Source organism: Tenrec ecaudatus, chromosome 14 (genome assembly GCF_050624435.1).
Source record: "Tenrec ecaudatus isolate mTenEca1 chromosome 14, mTenEca1.hap1, whole genome shotgun sequence".
NCBI lineage: Eukaryota > Metazoa > Chordata > Mammalia > Afrosoricida > Tenrecidae > Tenrec > Tenrec ecaudatus.
In genome coordinates this window covers 117,291,631-117,311,177 of record NC_134543.1, presented here as the reverse complement: position 1 = coordinate 117,311,177, position 19,547 = coordinate 117,291,631, and the positions used below count along the sequence as shown (strand labels likewise).

General features: G+C 40.9%; 1 protein-coding gene across 3 annotated transcripts in view; it reads left to right on the top strand.

Annotated features, from left to right (window-relative positions):
• Positions 1-19,230, top strand: part of RFX7 (regulatory factor X7) — a 92,400-nt gene extending 73,170 nt beyond the window's left edge. For all 3 annotated transcript variants that reach the window (XM_075532162.1, XM_075532163.1, XM_075532161.1), the window contains 5 exons: positions 6,112-6,228; positions 7,445-7,529; positions 8,417-8,624; positions 11,482-11,777; positions 13,041-19,230. In XM_075532162.1, coding sequence (XP_075388277.1) covers positions 6,112-6,228; positions 7,445-7,529; positions 8,417-8,624; positions 11,482-11,777; positions 13,041-16,319 — 3,985 coding nt within the window. In that variant the 3' untranslated portion in view covers positions 16,320-19,230. The remainder of the gene's footprint in view (positions 1-6,111; positions 6,229-7,444; positions 7,530-8,416; positions 8,625-11,481; positions 11,778-13,040) is intronic.
• The last annotated feature ends 317 nt before the right edge of the window (positions 19,231-19,547 follow it).

The window sequence follows — 19,547 nt, the reverse complement described above, 5'->3', positions numbered from 1 at the left end:
CCCACTTCCTTCTAGCTTCCATGAGATCTGATGAAAAATAAGCTGTCATCCTTGAGTGTTGTTTGTACATAATGAATTGTGTATCTCTTCTTGATTCTCTTTGTAACTTTCAAAAGTTTGGTTGTGAAGTATTTCAGTGTACTTGGGTCTTTTTGAACTTCAAACTACATTGTTACTACAACTATGTTGTTTTGATTAATGCAATTCATCAGACTTAGGAAGTGTGACCATTATTTCTTCAGTGCTTCCTGCGGCTCTCTTTGCTTTACTTTACTCTGAGACTTCCGTATGTATATTGCTGTCTCAAGGGGTTTCTGGATGCTTTGTTTTTCCTCGTTCATTTTTCTCTTCTTCAGAAAGGATCATTTTAATAGCTTATGTTCATGTTTGCCAGTGCTTCTAATCTGTTCTGAGTCCCTCTGCTCAGTTTTTCATTTCCATCAGTTTACTTTTCAACTCCAGAATTTGTTTGTTTCTTTATTTGTAACTTCTGTTTCTGTTGAGATTCTCTATTTGGTGAGGCATGGTTTCCCATAATTATTTGAATGTGGTTAAGTTGCTGATTACGATCTTTGTCAACTGAGTCAGACATGTAGACCGCCTCATGTTGTTGGTTTTGTTTGATTGTTCAGTTGTTGCTTTGCTGAACAACTTCTGTAACATCTGTATTCATTGTCTTGCATGAATACAGTTTTACTCAGTTAGCTTAACTTCCAACTAATGATCTGACAGAGTCCCTTAAACACCTGAGCACAGTCAGTCTCAGCCTTTCCCTAGAGACTGTGTGCATATTTCTCATGTTGTCAGCAGTCAGGCAGGACATTGGCAACTCTGCCGTAGCCTTCACTTCCTGCTTCAGTAGCCAGAGGGGACAGCTTAGGACCGTCTGTGTCTGTCCTGGTGATTCACACAGCCCTGTGTAGATGTGCAACCGTCTGTATTCTCAGGAATATGGTCGTATTCCGGCAGTGTCAGAGAAGGGTTATCTAAGTCCTCTTTCATGTTACTTTCTCATTTGTCCTCCAGATCACCTAGAAGATGCTTTGTTTGATTAATACTTATAAGGAAATGTACTTTTATCATCTTTAGAACCATCCCTAAAGTTCTGTACTCATTTTTTATCGTATCATAAATGAATGCTGTTACACAGCGAAATAACAGTGTAGGTCTTTGCACAAAACAAGCTTTATGATTTAAAAATTGATGTCTCAATAAATTTTCTCTTTGTAAATACTAGAAAAACATAACATTTGGGTTTTTAAAGGCTTTCACTATGTTTACAGTGATTAACAACAAAAGCATTTCATCTCTAAGTTAACTTAGACTGAATGACCAAGATCCTTTTCAGGTTTATTTCTCTGTGTAAATTCCTCATCTTCATGTTATATATTTTATATAATAATAATAATACTTGCCTAAGGGCATTGGTATGACTAAATGAGGTAATACAGTCTCATAAAATCTCAACAACCACAACAAAAAAGTCAGGAATGCTTGGTTATCGTATGTCTTTATTTTTTTCCATCCATCTTTTTAATATGTTTACTTATATTTTTATATCCTTAGACAATGTTTAAGTTATCACATTAAGTTGTAAATGGTATGAATAAACATTAGAAATTTAATTGCTACCATGAATTTTAAATGGCTGTTTAAGGTCATTTTGAATATTAGACTTAATTTCAAAGTCTAAAAATGAGGCATATGTTTAAGAGAGAAAGAATTTTTGTTTTTTTACATTTTTCAAATTTTTTATTCACCTGCAAAAAACCTCGCCCACACTAGAAACAAAACATGCACGCACACCACAAAGGCAGACCTAAGAACCAATCCCGAGATGCACCTATGTCTCGGATCCAGCCCACCACCAATAGACTCTGTCATGGCACCAAGGGCTGGGGGGTTGCCCAGATTGGAGCTAGGTCTTGGGGGCGTCTTTTACAGGGTCCATGAGCCTGTGCCCAGGCTCACACCAGGGGTGAGCACAGCCAAGGGGCCTGTTCCAGGATAGGGGGTTGGCTGTCCATAGATTGGGAAATGGGCCTGAGTGGCATTTCAGCAGCAGCAGGCCAGGAATTCCTTTGGAAGGGCAGCACAGTGGGCCTCAGGGCCAGCAGCATGAGCAGCATTCAGGGTCAGCACTTGTCTGGGGTCTTAGTGCCTAGCTCTGGCTCCACTTCAAATTGAAGCTGGAGGCTTGCCAAGCCCCAGGTGCCAGGTCTCCAGCAGTTTTATATCCCCAGGAAATTCTGAGTCCCACTCATAGTTCTCCATGAACGTGTTCCTCCTCTTGCTGACTATCACCACCTGTTCCCATCAGGGCCACAAGCCCAGCTGCTGGTGACCCCTGGAGTGGGGCTGAGGTAGCTGCCTCCTGCAGAGGGGGCTCTCAGGAAGGAAGCTCTGCCCTTAATGCTGCTGTGGCTGGTGAAGCTGCAGGGGCAGGCGTGTCAGCGGGAAGGAGGCTAGGAAGCAGCCTCTCCTTCAAGGTCCACTCAGCCAATGCTGTGTAAGTTGGGCTCTGGAGTGGCACCAATCTCTGTCGTGGCCCCGGGGAACACAACTCTGGGTGGGCCAGGGTGAGTCCAGGGGTGAAGGAAAGATGACGTGGGGCAGGACTGGGTGTCCATGTAATCTGGAGGTGGGGCAGGGCTGGGATCCTCAAGGGAAGGCCAGTCCCCATCCCCAGTCCCCATCCACATTCATCTCCTGAAGAGAGAATTAAAGAAAAAATTATTGCATTTTTAAGAATGCATTAGTGTTAGTCTGTGAACAGAACATTTGTGAACCTTGCATAAATATAATATGCTGCGTTAGGTGTTAATTGATACCATATCTTGCTTGATCAACCAGCAGTTAAAATTATGACGCAGGAAAGTGAGATGAAACTAACCACGTTCTCTATATGGCCTGGAATGACCTCATGGCTTGTTATAAAGTACTGGTTTCAAAATTACAAATAGATACTATAATAATACTTATTAAGTTAGGTTTTAAAACAATCATTGAATATCCAGAGATTTCCAGTGGTTAAAGGACTTATCCTAATGGAATTCTTTTTCTACAAAACGTAGAATTGATGAAAACTGGATAAGATATCTTGCAGTATAGATCTTCTACATGAGGTAAATGTTCATATTTGGTAGCACATTATTTGGGAGTATGGCCAAGACTACATCTGGAAGGAAGTTGAATTAGGAAACTTCTGAATTCATTTCCAGCTCACACAATTCCATCCAAAATGAAGGAATTGAGGAAATATAAATTGTTACTGTTCATTTTAAATTGAGATTCTCTTTTTTCTTAAATGAAGAAGTATCAAGATAGAAGCTTGAATCATAATCATTTAGTTTAAAAACTCACTATCATCAAGTTGATTTTGACTCATACTGGCCCTATTTTGAGTTTACAAGGCTGTAAATCTTTCCGGGTACAGATAGCCTCATTCTGAAGAGCAGCTAATAGTTTTGAACTGCCGTCCTTTGGTTAGCAGTCCAGTGCTTAACCTACAGCACCACTAGGGCACCTTCTGTTTGGTCCAGAAAGACTATAATTATCTATTTTAGATGCTTACACAGTTCTTTTATTGTCCACTAAAGATATTTTGAAAATAAGGTCATTGTAAAATAAATCATCCTTCAAAAAAAAGCACCAGTTCCTGTTGAGTAATGAAATAAGTAAAAAGACAGGAAAAAAGCAAGTATGTAGAGAACAAAGTTTATTGGGCTTTACTGGGGTGGAAGAAGTGGATAAAGGTATTCATGGCCTTGGGAAAATCACATTGATTAAAGGTAGAAGTTGTACAGCCAGTGATTACAGCTGCTGTCAGTAAGGTGTACACCTGTTTTAAAGAAAAGTAATCAGTAGTAGTTGTGTGATGGTTTGTGTACTGCAGCAAAAGTAGAAACGTTTATCTCATGAGATTTCGTTTCTTACTTTGGAAGTTGAGGCTCATAGTTTCATGAGACACCCCAGTCAATCGGCTCAGTAATAGTGGTACTTCAGTTCTACTGCCCCAGTGGAACTGGAATGGCCAGTGACTGGAGTCTTAAAAGCTTGCAAGTAGTCATCCAGAGCACAGCACTTGATCTCTTTTCACCTAGAGAAACAGACGGAGGAGAATCAGGAATAGGAAGATGGTAGGGAATGACGGTACCACTTGTCTCGCATAGCTTGTTGTTGCTGTTAAGTGCCTTCAAGTCCGATCCGACCCATAGCGACGCCAGGCATGACAGAACGAAACACCGCCCGTTGTCCTCTGCCGTCTTCACAATTGTTCTTATGTTTGAGCCCATTGTTGCAGCCAGTGTGTCAGTCCATCTTGCTGAGGGCCTTTCTCCTTTTTACTGAAGCATGATGCCCTTCTCCAGGTTTGGGTCTCTCCTAATAACATGTACAAAATACAAGAGACTCGCCATCCTTGCTTCTAAGGAGCGTTCTGGCTGTACTTATTCCAAGACAGATCTATTTGCTCTTTTGGGAGTCCATGATACCTTCAATATTTTTTGCTAACACCGTAGTTCATATGCATTGATTTTCCCTTTGTCTTACTTACTCAGTGTCCAGCTTTCATATGGCTTGAAAATACCATGGCTTGAGTCAGGTCCCATAGTCCTCAAAGTAGTCTTTCCTGTTTTAGCACTTTACAGAGGTCTTGTGCAGCAGATTCACACAATGCAATGCATCTTTGGATCTCTTGACCACTGCTTTCCATGGGCATTGATTGTGGATCCAAGCAAGACAAAATCCTTGACAACTTTAACCCTTTCTCCGTTTATCATAATGTTACCTACTGGTCCAGTTGTGAGGATTTGGGTTTTCTTAATATTGAGTTGTCATCCAGACTGTAAGTTGCAATCCTTGATCTTCAACAGCAAGTGCCCTCAAGTCCACCTTTTCAGCAAGCAAGGTTGTGTTATAATCATAGGCTGTTAAGCCTTCCTCCCACCCCGATGCTGGATTTGTCTTCATGTGATCCAGTTTCTCTGCTGAGCCGTCAGCGTGAAAATTGAGTAAACGTGGTGAGAGAAAGCAACTCTGAAACACACCTTTGCTGATTTTAAACCATAGAGTATTCCCGTATTCTGTTCACGCAACTGCCTCTTGATCCATGCGCAAGTTCTGCATGAGCACAGAGTCCCCATTCTTCTCAAGGCTGTCCATCCTTTGTGAGGATCCACACAGTCGAATGCCTTTGCGTAGCCAATGAAACATCTTTCTTGTTCTTGCTCGGCTCCTTCAAATAGTTTCTGATTCATAGCAACCTCATGCACAACAGAACTAAACACCATCTGGTCCTGACTTATTTTATATGCAGCAGGATGGCAGTCACAATGAAGCCTGTAACAAGCACACCTTAAAACCTTTGAGTATATTCCCCACCTTCAAATGACCCAGGCTCCTCAGGACAAGGCCAGTGAGTGAGAGTTACAGAAACCGTGGCTGGAAGAGCTTCATTAAATAATTGACTGTATTGCAGTGCCCAAATCCTTCATAAAGAGCCTCCTCTGCGTGAGGCTAGACGAATTGGGCAGTGCCTGGCCGCTGTTACTGGACAGTTTGATCAAAGAATTCTGTAGAGGAATCCTGATCAAAAGAAGGAAAACATAGAACAGAATTTCATACTTTGACAGACACTAGACATTCTGGAGCTTTGGAAGCTAGATGAACTAAAATGATTGCCCTGAGATAATGTGTAAGTCAGAAACCAAAAGATAACCCCCTGAATCATCTTTAAATCATACCACAATTTAGCTTTGCTATTTTGAGGGGGGGTGCTTTTTTGAGGATATGTTTTTGTAAGAACTATTTCCATAGTTTCAAATATATAACAGCATCTCAAAGATTAAATGGAAACCTGAGGGGCCAATTGATGTGAGGAGGAAGGAACAACTCAGAAAAGGAAGGTGAGACTAGTTACCAACTCAAACAAATGTAATCAGTGTTGGTTAACTCAGTTTGGAATTGATACAAGTTTTCCTGTGTATATTCTCAACAAGGTAAAATTCAGAAGAAATAAACGTGATAATCATATGAATGAGCTTGTCTTGCTCCATGCTATGCATCACTTTGATGGGTTGTTCTGTAGATTGATCCCTCCCTCTTTTGCAGGAGCTATTGTGACAATCTTGGTTACCACCCATTGAGTGCTGCTGACTTCGGGAAGATCATGAAAAACGTCTTTCCAAATATGAAGGCTCGGCGCCTGGGCACGAGAGGCAAATCGAAATATCCTTTACCAAAAGGGTTTTAGGAATCTCCGAAGTTTTCACTTATTACAGAACATCTGTTGTAGTCATTCAACTAACAGCTATAGTTAGAAATAAATTTAAATCAGCAAATATAAACAACTTACAAGTTCTTGGTAGAAAAATTGCAAATTTTATTTTTCCAGCTACTTATTAAACTACAATGTTTTTTTGTGTATTAGGCAGATAATGTTTTTTGTGTATTAGGATTGGTATAGAGTATACTTTACTCATCATTGCTATGTATTTAATGGGCTAATCTTTTTTCTTTTCTGACTTTTTTCTTTACTAGTTAGAATTTTACGGACATACGATAGTTCAGCAATGGTATAGTATATATTAATCTTTACCTCTTTTTTCTGTCTGTAACTTAGACATATTGAGATCATATATATACACACACATATACATATATGTACATATATAAAATAATCCAAAAAATTTGTTGTGGAAATGTAACTGCAAGATTAAAAATTTAGTCAAACTCTTTCTGCTCTGGGAAAAATAATGTAAAATAGAAGGTCTCTGTATTATATTAGAAATAACTCATTTTCTCCCTGCATAGCTGTTGATCTTTTGTAAAGAATAAAAGTAGCCACTGTGGGGGAGTCTGAGGACAGGGGAAGGAGGAAGGCCCTTTCTGAATGGTCCCAGATGTTCCTAAGCCGCTTGCTCCATGAATGCTCCTTGTTTCCTGAATACAAGCAGAAGTGTCTTGATATGTCTCTGGCATGTTACAGGTGATAATCTTGTGTGTTTCAGTGGAAAAAGAAAAATGAAAAGGTTAAAGCCCTTGTGACACTCTTAAGAGATGTTTTTGTCTCTATGCCCTGGCTGAAGTTTCCCTCCCTTGTGCCAGGTTCCATCTGGCTAGGCCTTTCCTTCTGACCTGTTTGTCTCTGGTGGCTGGCACAACCTGTTAGGAACATTTATTCATGACATTTATAACAGAAGAGAATCACTTTATTTGCGATACTAACATCATACAATGATTATTCCGGCTTTGATGGAGTAAACTTTTCTTGAGTTTTAATAGTAATGCTTTTCTTACTCAGGAATGCAGAAAGGGGTTATCTCATGCTAATTTTATTCCAATTTCATATATAGTTACTGCTCAGATGCAAGATTTAATGTATACATATATTATAAATAGTTCATTGAATTTGCCTTATTTTTAGACCTTAACTCTCTAATACGTATTGCTACAGTGGATTAAGAAAAAAAGCTCTTGTGCATATGCCGACACTGCCCAACCTTGACTTCCACAAAACTGGAGATGGGGTAAGCCTTTCTTTCTTTTATTTGTAATAAGCAGAATTGTACTTCTCTATTAATGATGCATACTGCATAGTCAGATTTGGATCACAGTGAGGACCAGGAACCGCACAAAGTAGGTAAAACCAAAAAAGCCTAGTGTCAGCAACCTGTTAGCATATCTGATTTACGTCAATACTGCTGGGGAAATGAGAGATAGTTTGAGATGACTGATTCATAAATATAGCCAGGATATAGTACCAGGAGCTCAAACACAAGTTCCTAGGTCATACATGTGTGCTTTTTCCCCAGAAGAAGACATAAAGACAGCTGACAGAGAAAGTAGAGCTAGGCTAGCAGTATAATGTGTTTTATAATGTGGTCAAGCTCTTTTAGAAAGGTTGTTCAGATCAAGGGAGCTTCCGAAAGCTTATAGCGCAATGGGATTTTCCTCATAAACTTTTTGAAAGCCCCTTCATACTGGCTTTTTTATTTGTTTCATGCTGTTCAGTATGTTATATTGACAGCGCAGCTTGTGACTGTCCACTGGCAGGTGTAGAGCTCTTGTGTGTAAGGTTCTAATATTCCAGAAGGAGCCTTGGAAACATGTGGTTAAAGCACTCAGCTGCTAACTGGAAGGTGGGCATCCCGACCCCACAGGCCATTCCATGGGGGAAAGAAGTAGCAGTCTGCCTCCATCAAGATTTCATTTTGGAAGTTCTACTCTGTCCTATGGGGTGGCTGTAGAACAGAACCAACGCATAGCAGGGGATTTGGTTTGGTGGAAGGTACCCAAAGGTCATTTCATACCACTTTAACCCAACCCATTTAGATTTCCTCTCCTGATTAAGGGTGGGCTTGAATTAAACTTGTTTTCAAACTTTAAAGGTTGATTTTCCTTTTCCTTTGTTTAGTTGGAAGGAGCTGAACCTTCTGGGCAGCTTCAAAATATTGATGAAGAAGTTATCTCTTCTGCTTGCCGTCTCGTGTGTGAATGGGCCCAGAAAGTCTTAAGCCAACCATTTGACACAGTGTTGGAACTAGCCCGCTTCCTTGTAAAGAGCCACTATATAGGCACCAAGTCAATGGCAGCTCTCACGGTAATGGCGGCAGCACCAGCAGGTACGGAATGAACTATTGTTAAATTGATGAGACCAGAACGTTACTAATGTAGAATGAGTAGTGAAAGAAGAGTTGAGCCAAAGAACTTCACCTGTGGAGTGTGTATACACCTTCACTTTGGTTCCACTTAATCACTAAACTCGGGCTGGTTTGCTGAACCAGCAACCACAAAATAACAGTCCTCTCATTATAAAACTGAAACTGTTTTTGTCTCTTGTTTTGCTGGAGTACATACGAAAAGTAAGATTTCCCCATTGGTATTGTTTTTTGTATTGCTTTTTAAAAGTGTTAAAGAAAGTGACTACATGTGCTCTACAGATGTGACTGTCCGTGTAGGTGAAAGGGCTTCAAAAAGTCTGTGGAAGGATGAAATGAAAGATTTTGGCAAACTTCTTGTAACCTCCACATATGTGCAACTAAATTGATAAATTGACTTGAAGTAAAATAACAAGATTGAATTTTGAAATTAGTTCCTCAAGAAACTAATGCTTATAAATAAAATAATCTGGGGGCACTGTGAAAGGTACCCCAATCTTAGAAAAGATAGACTGTATAAAGCATTACAGGTAGCAAAAGTGATATGTTTTTAATATGTGTTTAAGTGATATTTTCTTTTAAATGATATTTTCATTCAAAGAGGGATGTTTGAGGAATTGATGGTGTTGTTAGAGTAATTCTCTTCCTCTTAAAATGTTAACTGAAATTTGTTAAGTATCAATTCTTATGAAAATTTAAAAATACCTTGTGCAGTAATACCATGAAACCTAAAGAACTAGCAGATTAAATTGTGTCATTACTGTTAGGAATTATTACTTCTGTGGAAAACATATTAATGTGAAAATTGTTTTCTAAGGTTGATTCTTCTCATGATTAAATCTAAATATTTTAGCTTTTAAAACCTACAGATTTCTCCCATCCAGAATTGTAGTGTCTTAATTAGCTTGGCTTTTAAAAAACTTTTGGTTTCTGGTACATTTTAATTCCATATTGTCATTTCTCTTTCAGTTTCCATTCCTCGGGTGCTTTACCTTTTCACCAGAGGAAAAAGAGAGTGTGTGTGTATTGCTCTGTCTTTTATGGTCAACTGGGGAACAGTGTTACAAAGTAAACTCTAGTTGAATTTGAAGTCTAGTCACATCACCCGAGTGCTTCAGTGCAAGCTGTAACACCTAAACCTGTTCACCAAGTAGGATTTGACTGACCGTATAGCCTAGATAACCCACATAATATTCCAAGGGTCCTGTGAGGTCGGTGGTATTTATTTCATTTTAATGATTGGGAAACAGACTACTTGAGGAGGCTGAATCTCATTTTCTGGGAAGATGAGGCTCTAAAACATGTGGACTTTTCTGTATTCTCTCTCTCTCAAACCACTACTGGTACCTGGATGGATTGACTGTCATTGAGTCAGTACTGACTCATAATGACCCTGGAGGGAAGGGTATAGAACTTGCCCCTGTGGGTTTCTGAGACTCTGTTTTGGGGAGTAGAAAGCCCCACTTGCCTCCCAAAGAGCTGCTGGTGGTTTCAAACTGCCGACCTTGCAGATCTCAGCCCAATGCCACTACCCCACCAGGACTCCTACTGACTCCTAGAGTGTAGTGCTTTAACAGGTAGAGGATTTAGGAAACGTCATGGAGAAAAGAATCCTTTCTCTCGCTCATCCTCCACATTAGTCCGAGGCTGGCCTAAAGAAATAATGAATGGGTCATAAAGTATAACGTGCTTTTTTAACAAAACTTCTAAAAATTACATGTGTGTGTGTTTTCTCTTTCTGAAAGCAGGCACCTGAGGAGGCTAGACACTAATGATTGTATTATTACTCAAGGGAGTTTTAGAATTTCTAGAAATATTCTCAGTTCTTACATTATTAGGAATATCCATCATAGTGGTGATTTATCTTTGTCCCTTGAAGGTGAATTTGGGGACATGTATATATGAAAAACAGGTTGTGTTCCAAATGCCCTTTTGCTTTTGTTAGCTGCTTGGAGCTCATCACTTCTCTCTACAAACACTGACGGGGTAAAACCGCCTGAGCTGTGCGCCATTGACTGAGGCTCTCGGGTACAGTGGCTGGGAAGCCGGAGATGCAGCGGGTCTGCGAGGGATAGTGAGCTGGATTTGAGGAGAAGAAAATAGCACTTAGGGAATAAGAAAGGGGTCACGATTGCGTGTGCGGAAGAGGATTTCCACTCTGGTCTTCCTCTCTGCTGCTCTCCCCACCCCCAATTATTGGTGTGGACTAGGGTAAAGAAAAAGGAACTCTGGTGGCACAGCAGGTTACGAACCGAGCTGCTAACCTCGAGGGCAGGCACTCCATGGGGGAAAGCCGAGGCATCCCACTCCTGTAAAGGGCAATCATCTCAAGGAGCCTGGCGGCGGAGCCGTTTGACCTGAGCTGGGCTGCAGTTGGCAAGAGGCAGAGCTCGGAAACCCACACAAGGGAGTCAGAATGGACTCAGTGGCAGTGAGGGTAAGGAAAAGCAGAGACAGGACTCCGAAAAGGAAGACCAAGTCATGCCAGGAGGAGGGTGTTTCCCTCTGTTTTCTTTCCCACTCTGTTTTTGCCCATCATCGTTGTTGATGTTCCTAGTTCCACATTACAAATGAAAATGGACTTTTTCCCCCCTTTTTTTGAAAACTTAACCTGAGTTGAACTGTACTTTAAGGTATCACTTAAAACCATTTTGACAAATATATGTAAATTGGAAGCATGTTTAAAAAGAAAGTATGACTTGAAAGTTGCTGCTTTGGTTGTTTTGTCCAGTAGATGGCTGCACATCCAAAGAGACTGAGTGCTAACTACCCTTTGTAAACAAGAGTATTTGCTTTAGTTTTTCTTTCCATTTGTTTACAGGTATTAAAGGAATTGCCCAGCCTTCTGCATTTATACCTACAGCTGAAAGTAATTCCTTCCAGCCTCAAGTGAAGACTTTGCCATCTCCGATTGATGCTAAACAACAATTGCAACGGAAAATCCAAAAGAAGCAACAAGAACAGAAACTGCAGTCCCCTCTGCCAGGAGAAGCCTCAGCAAAAAAATCCGAAAGTGCTACAAGCAACGGAGTCCCTAATCTTTCTAATGGCAATCCTGCGATGCTTTCTCCTCAGCCTATCGGTATCGTTGTTGCAGCTGTCCCTAGTCCCATCCCGGTAATGTCATTGAATTCTGGTCGGCTTTATTGAGGTGGTGGCAGTCAGTCAGAGAAGTAAAACGTGGTAGATGGAAAGGAGGAAGGTGCATATTTAGATGCAGTGAGAAGCTGGTTTTGTGGCCATAGACAGATTTGGCTTGATCAAGTTGCCTTTCATTCAAGCTATGTGCTGTTGATTACAAAGCGCGATGCGAAATGAGCATATGTGAATACCGAGAACTTACATAAACAATGAGTCATTTTTGAGTTGTTTAATCTCTGACTGAGCCAAGATGACACAATTGCAAACTTTAAAAAATGTATTATTTTAAAAATATACATGCAGATGGAGAAAATTATGGCCTGTTTTGCTAGCATTGGAAATTTCCTTAACGACTCTGAGCTTTGTTTCTCCTTATCTGAGGTTAATCGCACCTTCCTTTCCTGCTGCACACAACCAGAGTTAGAGGAGAGGGCTTTTCAAATAAAGGAGTTTCCTGCTACAGGACCGTGATACGTCATTATTGATGCTATTATTGGGCAGTATTTTATTTTCTCTTGTTCTTGTTGTATTTATCATCACCATCATCATGTTATTAAAACGTGGACTGTCTGGTTATACGCTCTGGCACGATTTGCTAAAAAGTAAACTTGGGCACATGGTAGTTCTTTCTGGAATTGTATTCATAGTAGTGTAGCTAAGGTCCGAGATGTTAATTGTTGTCAGTTGCCACGGAGTTAGTTCTGACCATTGGTACCCTAATGTGTTTCACAGTGGGATTGCTCCATGGGGTGTTCTTGGCTGAGATCTTCGTAGAGGCAGATCACCGGGCCTTTTTCACCCCCAGTATTGTGCTACATAGAAATCAAAGTCCAAGGTAGACTTAGTTATAAGACCGTTTCCTCGTAAGTGAGTTACATGGCGTAGACTCCTGTAGACCCTTTTCTAGTTGTATGTTTTTTTCAAGATTTTATCCTTTTCTTAAAAGACCCCTAAAAGTCATTATTTCACCAAGTATTCATGGGAAATGTTTAATCTTGTAAATGGAAAAATGTTATTTTTCTTACTTTATTTTGTGACATTGTTGCATTGTGGTTGTATTTATTATAATTATTTATGACAATGTAGGGCATCGTCCGAGAGAACTCTCTTTTGCCCTAGGAACTGTCCTTTTTTTAAAAAAAATAACATTTAATAAATGCCTCATCTGTAAATTACTGTTGACATTTCAGACGGACTAAATCTGGCTTTTGGTGTTTGTTTTTTTCCTCCTCATAACAGGTCCAGAGGACCAGGCAGTTGGTAACCTCACCAGGCCCAGCGAGTTCTTCTGATGGCAAAGTTCTTCCTCTCAATGTGCAGGTGGTCACTCAGCACATGCAGTCTGTGAAACAGGCACCAAAGACCCCTCAGAACGTTCCAGCCAGTCCTGGTGGGGATCGTTCTGCCCGGCACCGGTACCCTCAGATCTTGCCCAAGCCAGCCAACAGCAGCGCGCTCACCATCCGCTCTCCAACCACTGTCCTCTTTACTAGCAGCCCCATCAAAACTGCTGTGGTCCCTGCTTCCCACATGAGCTCCCTGAATGTGGTGAAGATGACAGCAATATCTCTGACCCCCAGCAACAGCAGTGCTCCTCTGAAACACTCTGCCTCGGTAAACAGCGCTGCAGGAGCGACAGAAGAGTCGAGGACCATTCCACAGATCAAGAATGGGTCTGTTGTTTCCCTTCAGTCTCCTGGGCCCAGGACCAGCAGTGCTGGGGGGCCATCTGCTGTGGAAGTCAAAATGGAACCTGAAACGCTGTCAGATGAGCAGCCTGTGCAGTGCCAAGACAACTCTGACGGGGCTAAAGCTCCCAAAACAACACCTGGTGCCCTTCTAGGGCAGAAAAGTCATGCAGATGGAGTAGTGCAAAAACCTTCAAATGAAGGACTCACTGAACTAAAAGCAAATAAGGTCTGTGACCAGAGGACCAAATGTAAAAGTCGTTGTAATGAAATTCTGCCAGGCACTTCCACGGGCAATCATCAGAGCACGGTCACTCTCTCAGTTGCCACTCAGAGCTTAACTTTCACCAGCACCAGCTCACCATCGAATGGTGACTCAATAAATAAGGACCCTAAATTATGCACTAAAAGTCCACGAAAGCGACTGTCTTCAACCTTACAAGAGTCCCAGGTGCCTCCTGTAAAGAAACCAATTGTGGAACAGCTTTCTGTGGTTATCATTGAAGGTCAGAAACCAGACAGTGTTACAAAGGACCAAAAGGTTCCACATTCAGGGAAAACAGAAAGCTCAACAACCGGTGCTCAAGGCCCTAGCACGGTCTCCGTAAGTGTCAGTTCACATGTAGTGGCAAGTCAACCCTTGAATTCTTCTGCCCTTACTCCCAGTGATTCGGCTGTGGACCAGCAAACCACACCGTCGTCATCTCCAGATATAAAAGTAAAACTTGAAGGAAGCGTCTTTCTCTTGGACAGTGATTCCAAGTCAGATGGCAGCTTTAATCCAAACGAATGGCAACAGGTCACTAAGGATTCTGCGTTTATCTCTGCCAACTGCGAACAACAGCAAGATATCAGCGTTATGGCAATTTCTGAGCACCCCGATATCCACGACTTAGAGAAATCTGTTTGGGAATTGGAGGGAATGCCACAGGACACATACAGCCAGCAGCTACATAGCCAGATGCAAGACTCGTCTTTGAATCCGATGCAAGCACAGTCTTCGGATCAGTTACCTCTGCAGTCCGACCTGAAGGAATTTGAGTCTTCTGTTCCTCAGACGAGTGAGAGCTACTTCCCTTTTGACGATGAGCTTACCCAAGACAGTATCGTGGAGGAGCTGGTGCTTATGGAGCAGCAGATGTCCATGAACAGTTCTCATGCTTTCGGCAGCTGTTTGGGAATGCCCCTTCAGAGTCAGCCAGTCACCCCAGGAGCCCCAATGTCCTCGCATGCCTCCAGCGCCCACTTCTATCATCCAATCCATAGCAATGGCACTCCAATCCACACACCCACACCCACCCCAACCCCAACCCCGACCCCGACCCCAACTCCAACCCCAACGTCTGAAATGATTGCTGGGTCTCAGGGTCTCTCTCGGGAGAGCCCTTGCTCCAGGCTCGCCCAGACTACCCCTGTGGACAGTGCTTTAGGAAGTAGCCGACATACACCCATTGGTACTCCACATTCTAACTGCAGCAGTAGCGTCCCTCCCAGCCCTGTTGAATGCAGGAATCCATTTGCATTTACCCCAATAAGCTCCAGTATGGCATATCACGATGCCAGCATTGTCTCAAGTAGCCCTGTGAAGCCAATGCAAAGACCCATGGCCACCCACCCTGACAAAACCAAGCTTGAATGGATGAATAATGGGTACAGTGGGGTGGGCAGTTCATCAGTTTCTAGCCATGGCATTCTCCCAAGCTATCAGGAACTAGTAGAAGACCGTTTCAGGAAACCTCACGCTTTTGCCGTGCCTGGACAGTCTTATCAGTCTCAATCCAGATATCATGACAGTCATTTTGGCCGTTTGACTCCTGTCTCTCCTGTGCAACATCAAGGTGCCACTGTCAGCAACAACAGTAAACAGGAGGGTTTTGCGGTCCCCGCGCCTCTTGATAATAAAGGAACGAATTCGTCTGCCAGCAGCAACTTCCGATGCCGGAGTGTGAGCCCTGCTGTTCATCGCCAGCGAAATCTTAGTGGAAGCACCCTCTATCCAGTATCGAATATCCCACGGTCTAACGTGGCTTCCTTTGGAAGTCCAGTAACCCCAGAAGTTCAGGTCTTCACGAATGCTCACACAGACGCATGTGCCAACAACATAGCTCAAAGAAGTCAGTCGGTTCCATTGACAGTCATGATGCAGACAGCCTTCCCGAATGCGCTTCAGAAGCAAGTGAACAGTAAAAAGATAACCAATGTTTTGTTGAGCAAACTTGATTCAGACAATGATGATGCAGTGAGAGGTTTGGGAATGAACAACCTGCCTTCCAATTACACCGCCCGGATGAATCTCACTCAGATTTTGGAAACTTCCACTGTTTTTCCTAGTGCCAACCCGCAGACTATGATTGATTCCAGCACTTCTGTTTATGAATTCCAAACACCATCTTACCTCACCAAAAGTAATAGCACCGATCAGATCAGTTTTTCTCCTGGAGATAATCAAGCACAATCAGAAATTGGAGAGCAACAAATAGATTTCAATAGCACTGTTAAAGACCTGTTGAGTGGAGACAGCTTGCAAACCAACCAGCAGCTGGTAGGTCAGGTAGCGTCTGATCTCACCAATACTGCGTCTGATTTCTCCAACGATATCAGGTTGTCTTCTGAGCTCTCAGGCAGCATCAATGATTTGAACACGTTAGATCCAAATCTGCTGTTTGATCCAGGTCGTCAGCAGGGACAAGATGATGAAGCTACACTGGAAGAATTAAAGAACGATCCCTTGTTTCAACAAATTTGCAGTGACTCCCTGAACCCCATGACTTCATCAGGTTTCGAATGGATAGAAAGCAAGGACCATCCGACTGTTGAAATGCTGGGTTAAATTGAGTTTTATAATATGTAGCACACTGTATCGAAAGACATATGTATTGTATTTGTCTTAATGGAAGTGCCTCCGCAGCAGAAACACTTACTATTAATTGTGACATTTTAAAAAGCGTTTGCTGCAGAAGTGGTTTCTTCTTCAGTAGGAAATGGTTTAGACTTGCCTCCGTTCTTAACAAGTTTCTGAAGACAGTAGGCTGTAGAAGAACCAGTATTAGGTTTTAAATTTTATAATGTCCCCCATTTAATCACATTGTTAGCTAGTAAACAATTGACTAACCAGCTTTCATGAGCAATCTTAGATCTTTTTTATTTTGCATAAGTTCATTTTAATTCATCTGTTGATCTGCACAGAATTTAGGAGGAACCATTGATTTTAGGGTTAGGCTGTTTTTTGTTGTTGTGGGTATTTTAGGTGTGGAATCATAGCTGAAGTGAACTGTATGTAGACAAGAAGGTCTTCCTTCAAACAGGGACATTCAGGTTATTATAAGTATTTAGGCTTGAAGCATAAAGCTACTGTAGAGTGAAAAATCTCTGTAGGACTTTCTGGGGCTTCAGTACCACGTAACCTACAATGAAGGGCTTAAATAGGAGAAAATAATGGAAAAATTAAATATTTAAGGAAAGCAAAAGCTGCATGGAAAATTTTAAGAGGAAAAACGAGTAGCCACTGTGTGTGTGACCTTGCTTGCACTAGGCTTATTTTTAAATGTTGGTTTTGGCGAACAGACACACCCAGGAAACAAAGACCTTCCAGGCTCATTTGAATAGAGTAAATGCAAGCATGTTAGGGAAATGCTTCATGTTTCCTTATTGGTAGTTGAGATAAGGGAAGTAAGAAAGAGAATTCAAGTATTTTCTTAGTTTTTATCGCTATAGCTGCATGCACATGTTAAAATTCTATGTAAGGGTTCTCTTTAAATTTTTCATTATAATATACTTTAGTAATCTTCCGGGCCCTCTCCACCCCTCCATTTAGTGACCGACTCATTTGCTCCTCCTGAATATAACTAATGCAATTTGATCATGAAAATCAAATAAGCAGGAAGGAGTTAACATCAAAACTAAACAGAAATATTTACCACCTAAGGTCTGAAGCCACACATCTTCTATCTCTGCTAAAACAAAGGGGATAGCAATAGTACTTGAAGAAGAGGAGCATTTTATTACATGCTTAATTTATTTATTGTGATAACCACAATTGCAAAAGAAGCACTCAGGATTTGTTTTAAAATGTTCTCTTTATGGCTCCCGTTTTGTTTTGTTTTGTATTTTGTTGTTGTTGTTGCTCTCATTTTGTTTTAGAAATAATTATATATAAATTACATGTAAACACAACTCTGCTCACTTGTTGACAGATCCATTTAGTGAGTTTTGAAATCACTTTCAAAGAGATTTTAAGATTGTTTTAAGTCTTTAGAGCTAACATTAAACCATTGTTATGCAACCTTGAACCTTGCTAAGCTTTCCTTGACCTTAATTAAGTCAATCAGAAGACTACAATCAACGAATATTTAACAGATGTGATGAAGGGTTTAATTTAATAAGGTTTCATTATTCCATAAATTTGCAAGGTAGAGTATCAACATATTTTGATAAATAAATGGTGCTAGGGTTGGCTCAGAGGTTTATATATTGATATGTCCTCGTTATTGGCATTCGTGTGTTTGCTGTTAATCTTGATTTAATAATCTGTTAGATACCTACTACCTTTTTCTTGATGCTAGTTATTTCTTCACTGTACATTGAGACACAGCACTACTGCACACCAAAGTACGCAATACCCAAAGGGAACTGTGATTTCTCTTCACTAACGCTGAGAGCCTTTCTATCGGAGATACTCTGCAACGGAGATTTTGAGGCCATTCTGATCCCTCGTTTACATTATTAGCTTCCTACTAATATAAAAATAATGGAAATCTCTTTTGATAAAAATAATAATAATAAAGACTGGGAGATTTTTAACCCCCTGTACAGTATTGCAGCAAACACTTTAAATTTGGTTGAATTCGTCCAAAAAACATTCTGGGGTTCCTATATTGCACTAAATTTGTTGAACCTGTGGTAGGCACATCTCTTAGGATAAATGCAACCAATACAATCCACAGATTAAACTTTTTAAATGTGTTTCATTATTAAAAGACAAAATGTCATCAAAGTGACAGATTAAATTGTCTTATGTAGCAATGTGCATTGATCTCAATGAGATATTTCTATTTCTTATTCTCTTACATGAGAATATTACAGCAGGAAGAATTAAGTTTAGTTTGCTTCACCATGTTAATACATGATCACAAAATGTGCATGAGTGTTATTGACTTATCTTGTACAGTACTAGGTATTCCTGTAACCACTTTTTTTTCCCCCCTTGGCTGTATTGAAACTGGTTCAGTGTCAACCAGGCAAGCATAGTTAGTCACAAGTTTCTTTTTATGTTTTACTAATTCTACTTAGTTATTATTGACTATGTTCTCTTCTCAGATTATTTTCATTGTTTTGATGTTTAAAACATTTTGCGTAATGTTTATCATGATAAGACTTCATGAAGTAAATAATTTTGCATTTGATTGCAATAAGCACTGACTTTTGAACTGAAAAGAAGGAAAAGTGTTTTTTTGTGCAGTGCATCCGAGGTTCATCTAATAGTCTTGTACTATAATGTGCTTTACTACACCATAAATGACAACCAAGCCCTGATCCATGTTTTCATTTAGTGCAAAAAGTCAGATTCCCGCCCCCCCCCCCCCCGCCCCGCCCCCGGTGTTTTGTTGTTGTCTGTTGCTGTACCTGCTGAAACTACAGTAGTTGAATATTGCAGTAGCATTTCAGTTCTCTTTTTTTATTGAAAGTGCTCAAAAATTGTTTTTTAAATGTTTTCAAAACCAATTAAAACATTTTATATTAAACTGACTGGAACTTAAAGTGATTTATGAACTATTTCCTACATAAACCGCATGCTATTGTGCAAACTGACCCAGTATCGTTCTTCCTGGGCTCGCATGAAATTCAAGGAAGTGAATAAAAACCAGTACAAGGCAAAACAGTGCTGCCAATCTGCTTTCTGCTGTTAATCCAGGTGGATGAGACACAGAACCCTGTTTCTTGGTACTCTGCTGCTCCCGGTGATAAACCAGTGGTGGAAGGTTCATGCCGTCCCCAAAGCCGCCGTCTCTTCTCTTCTTTCGCTCCCTTCTCAGGTTTGTTGCTTTGTTCCAACCCAGAG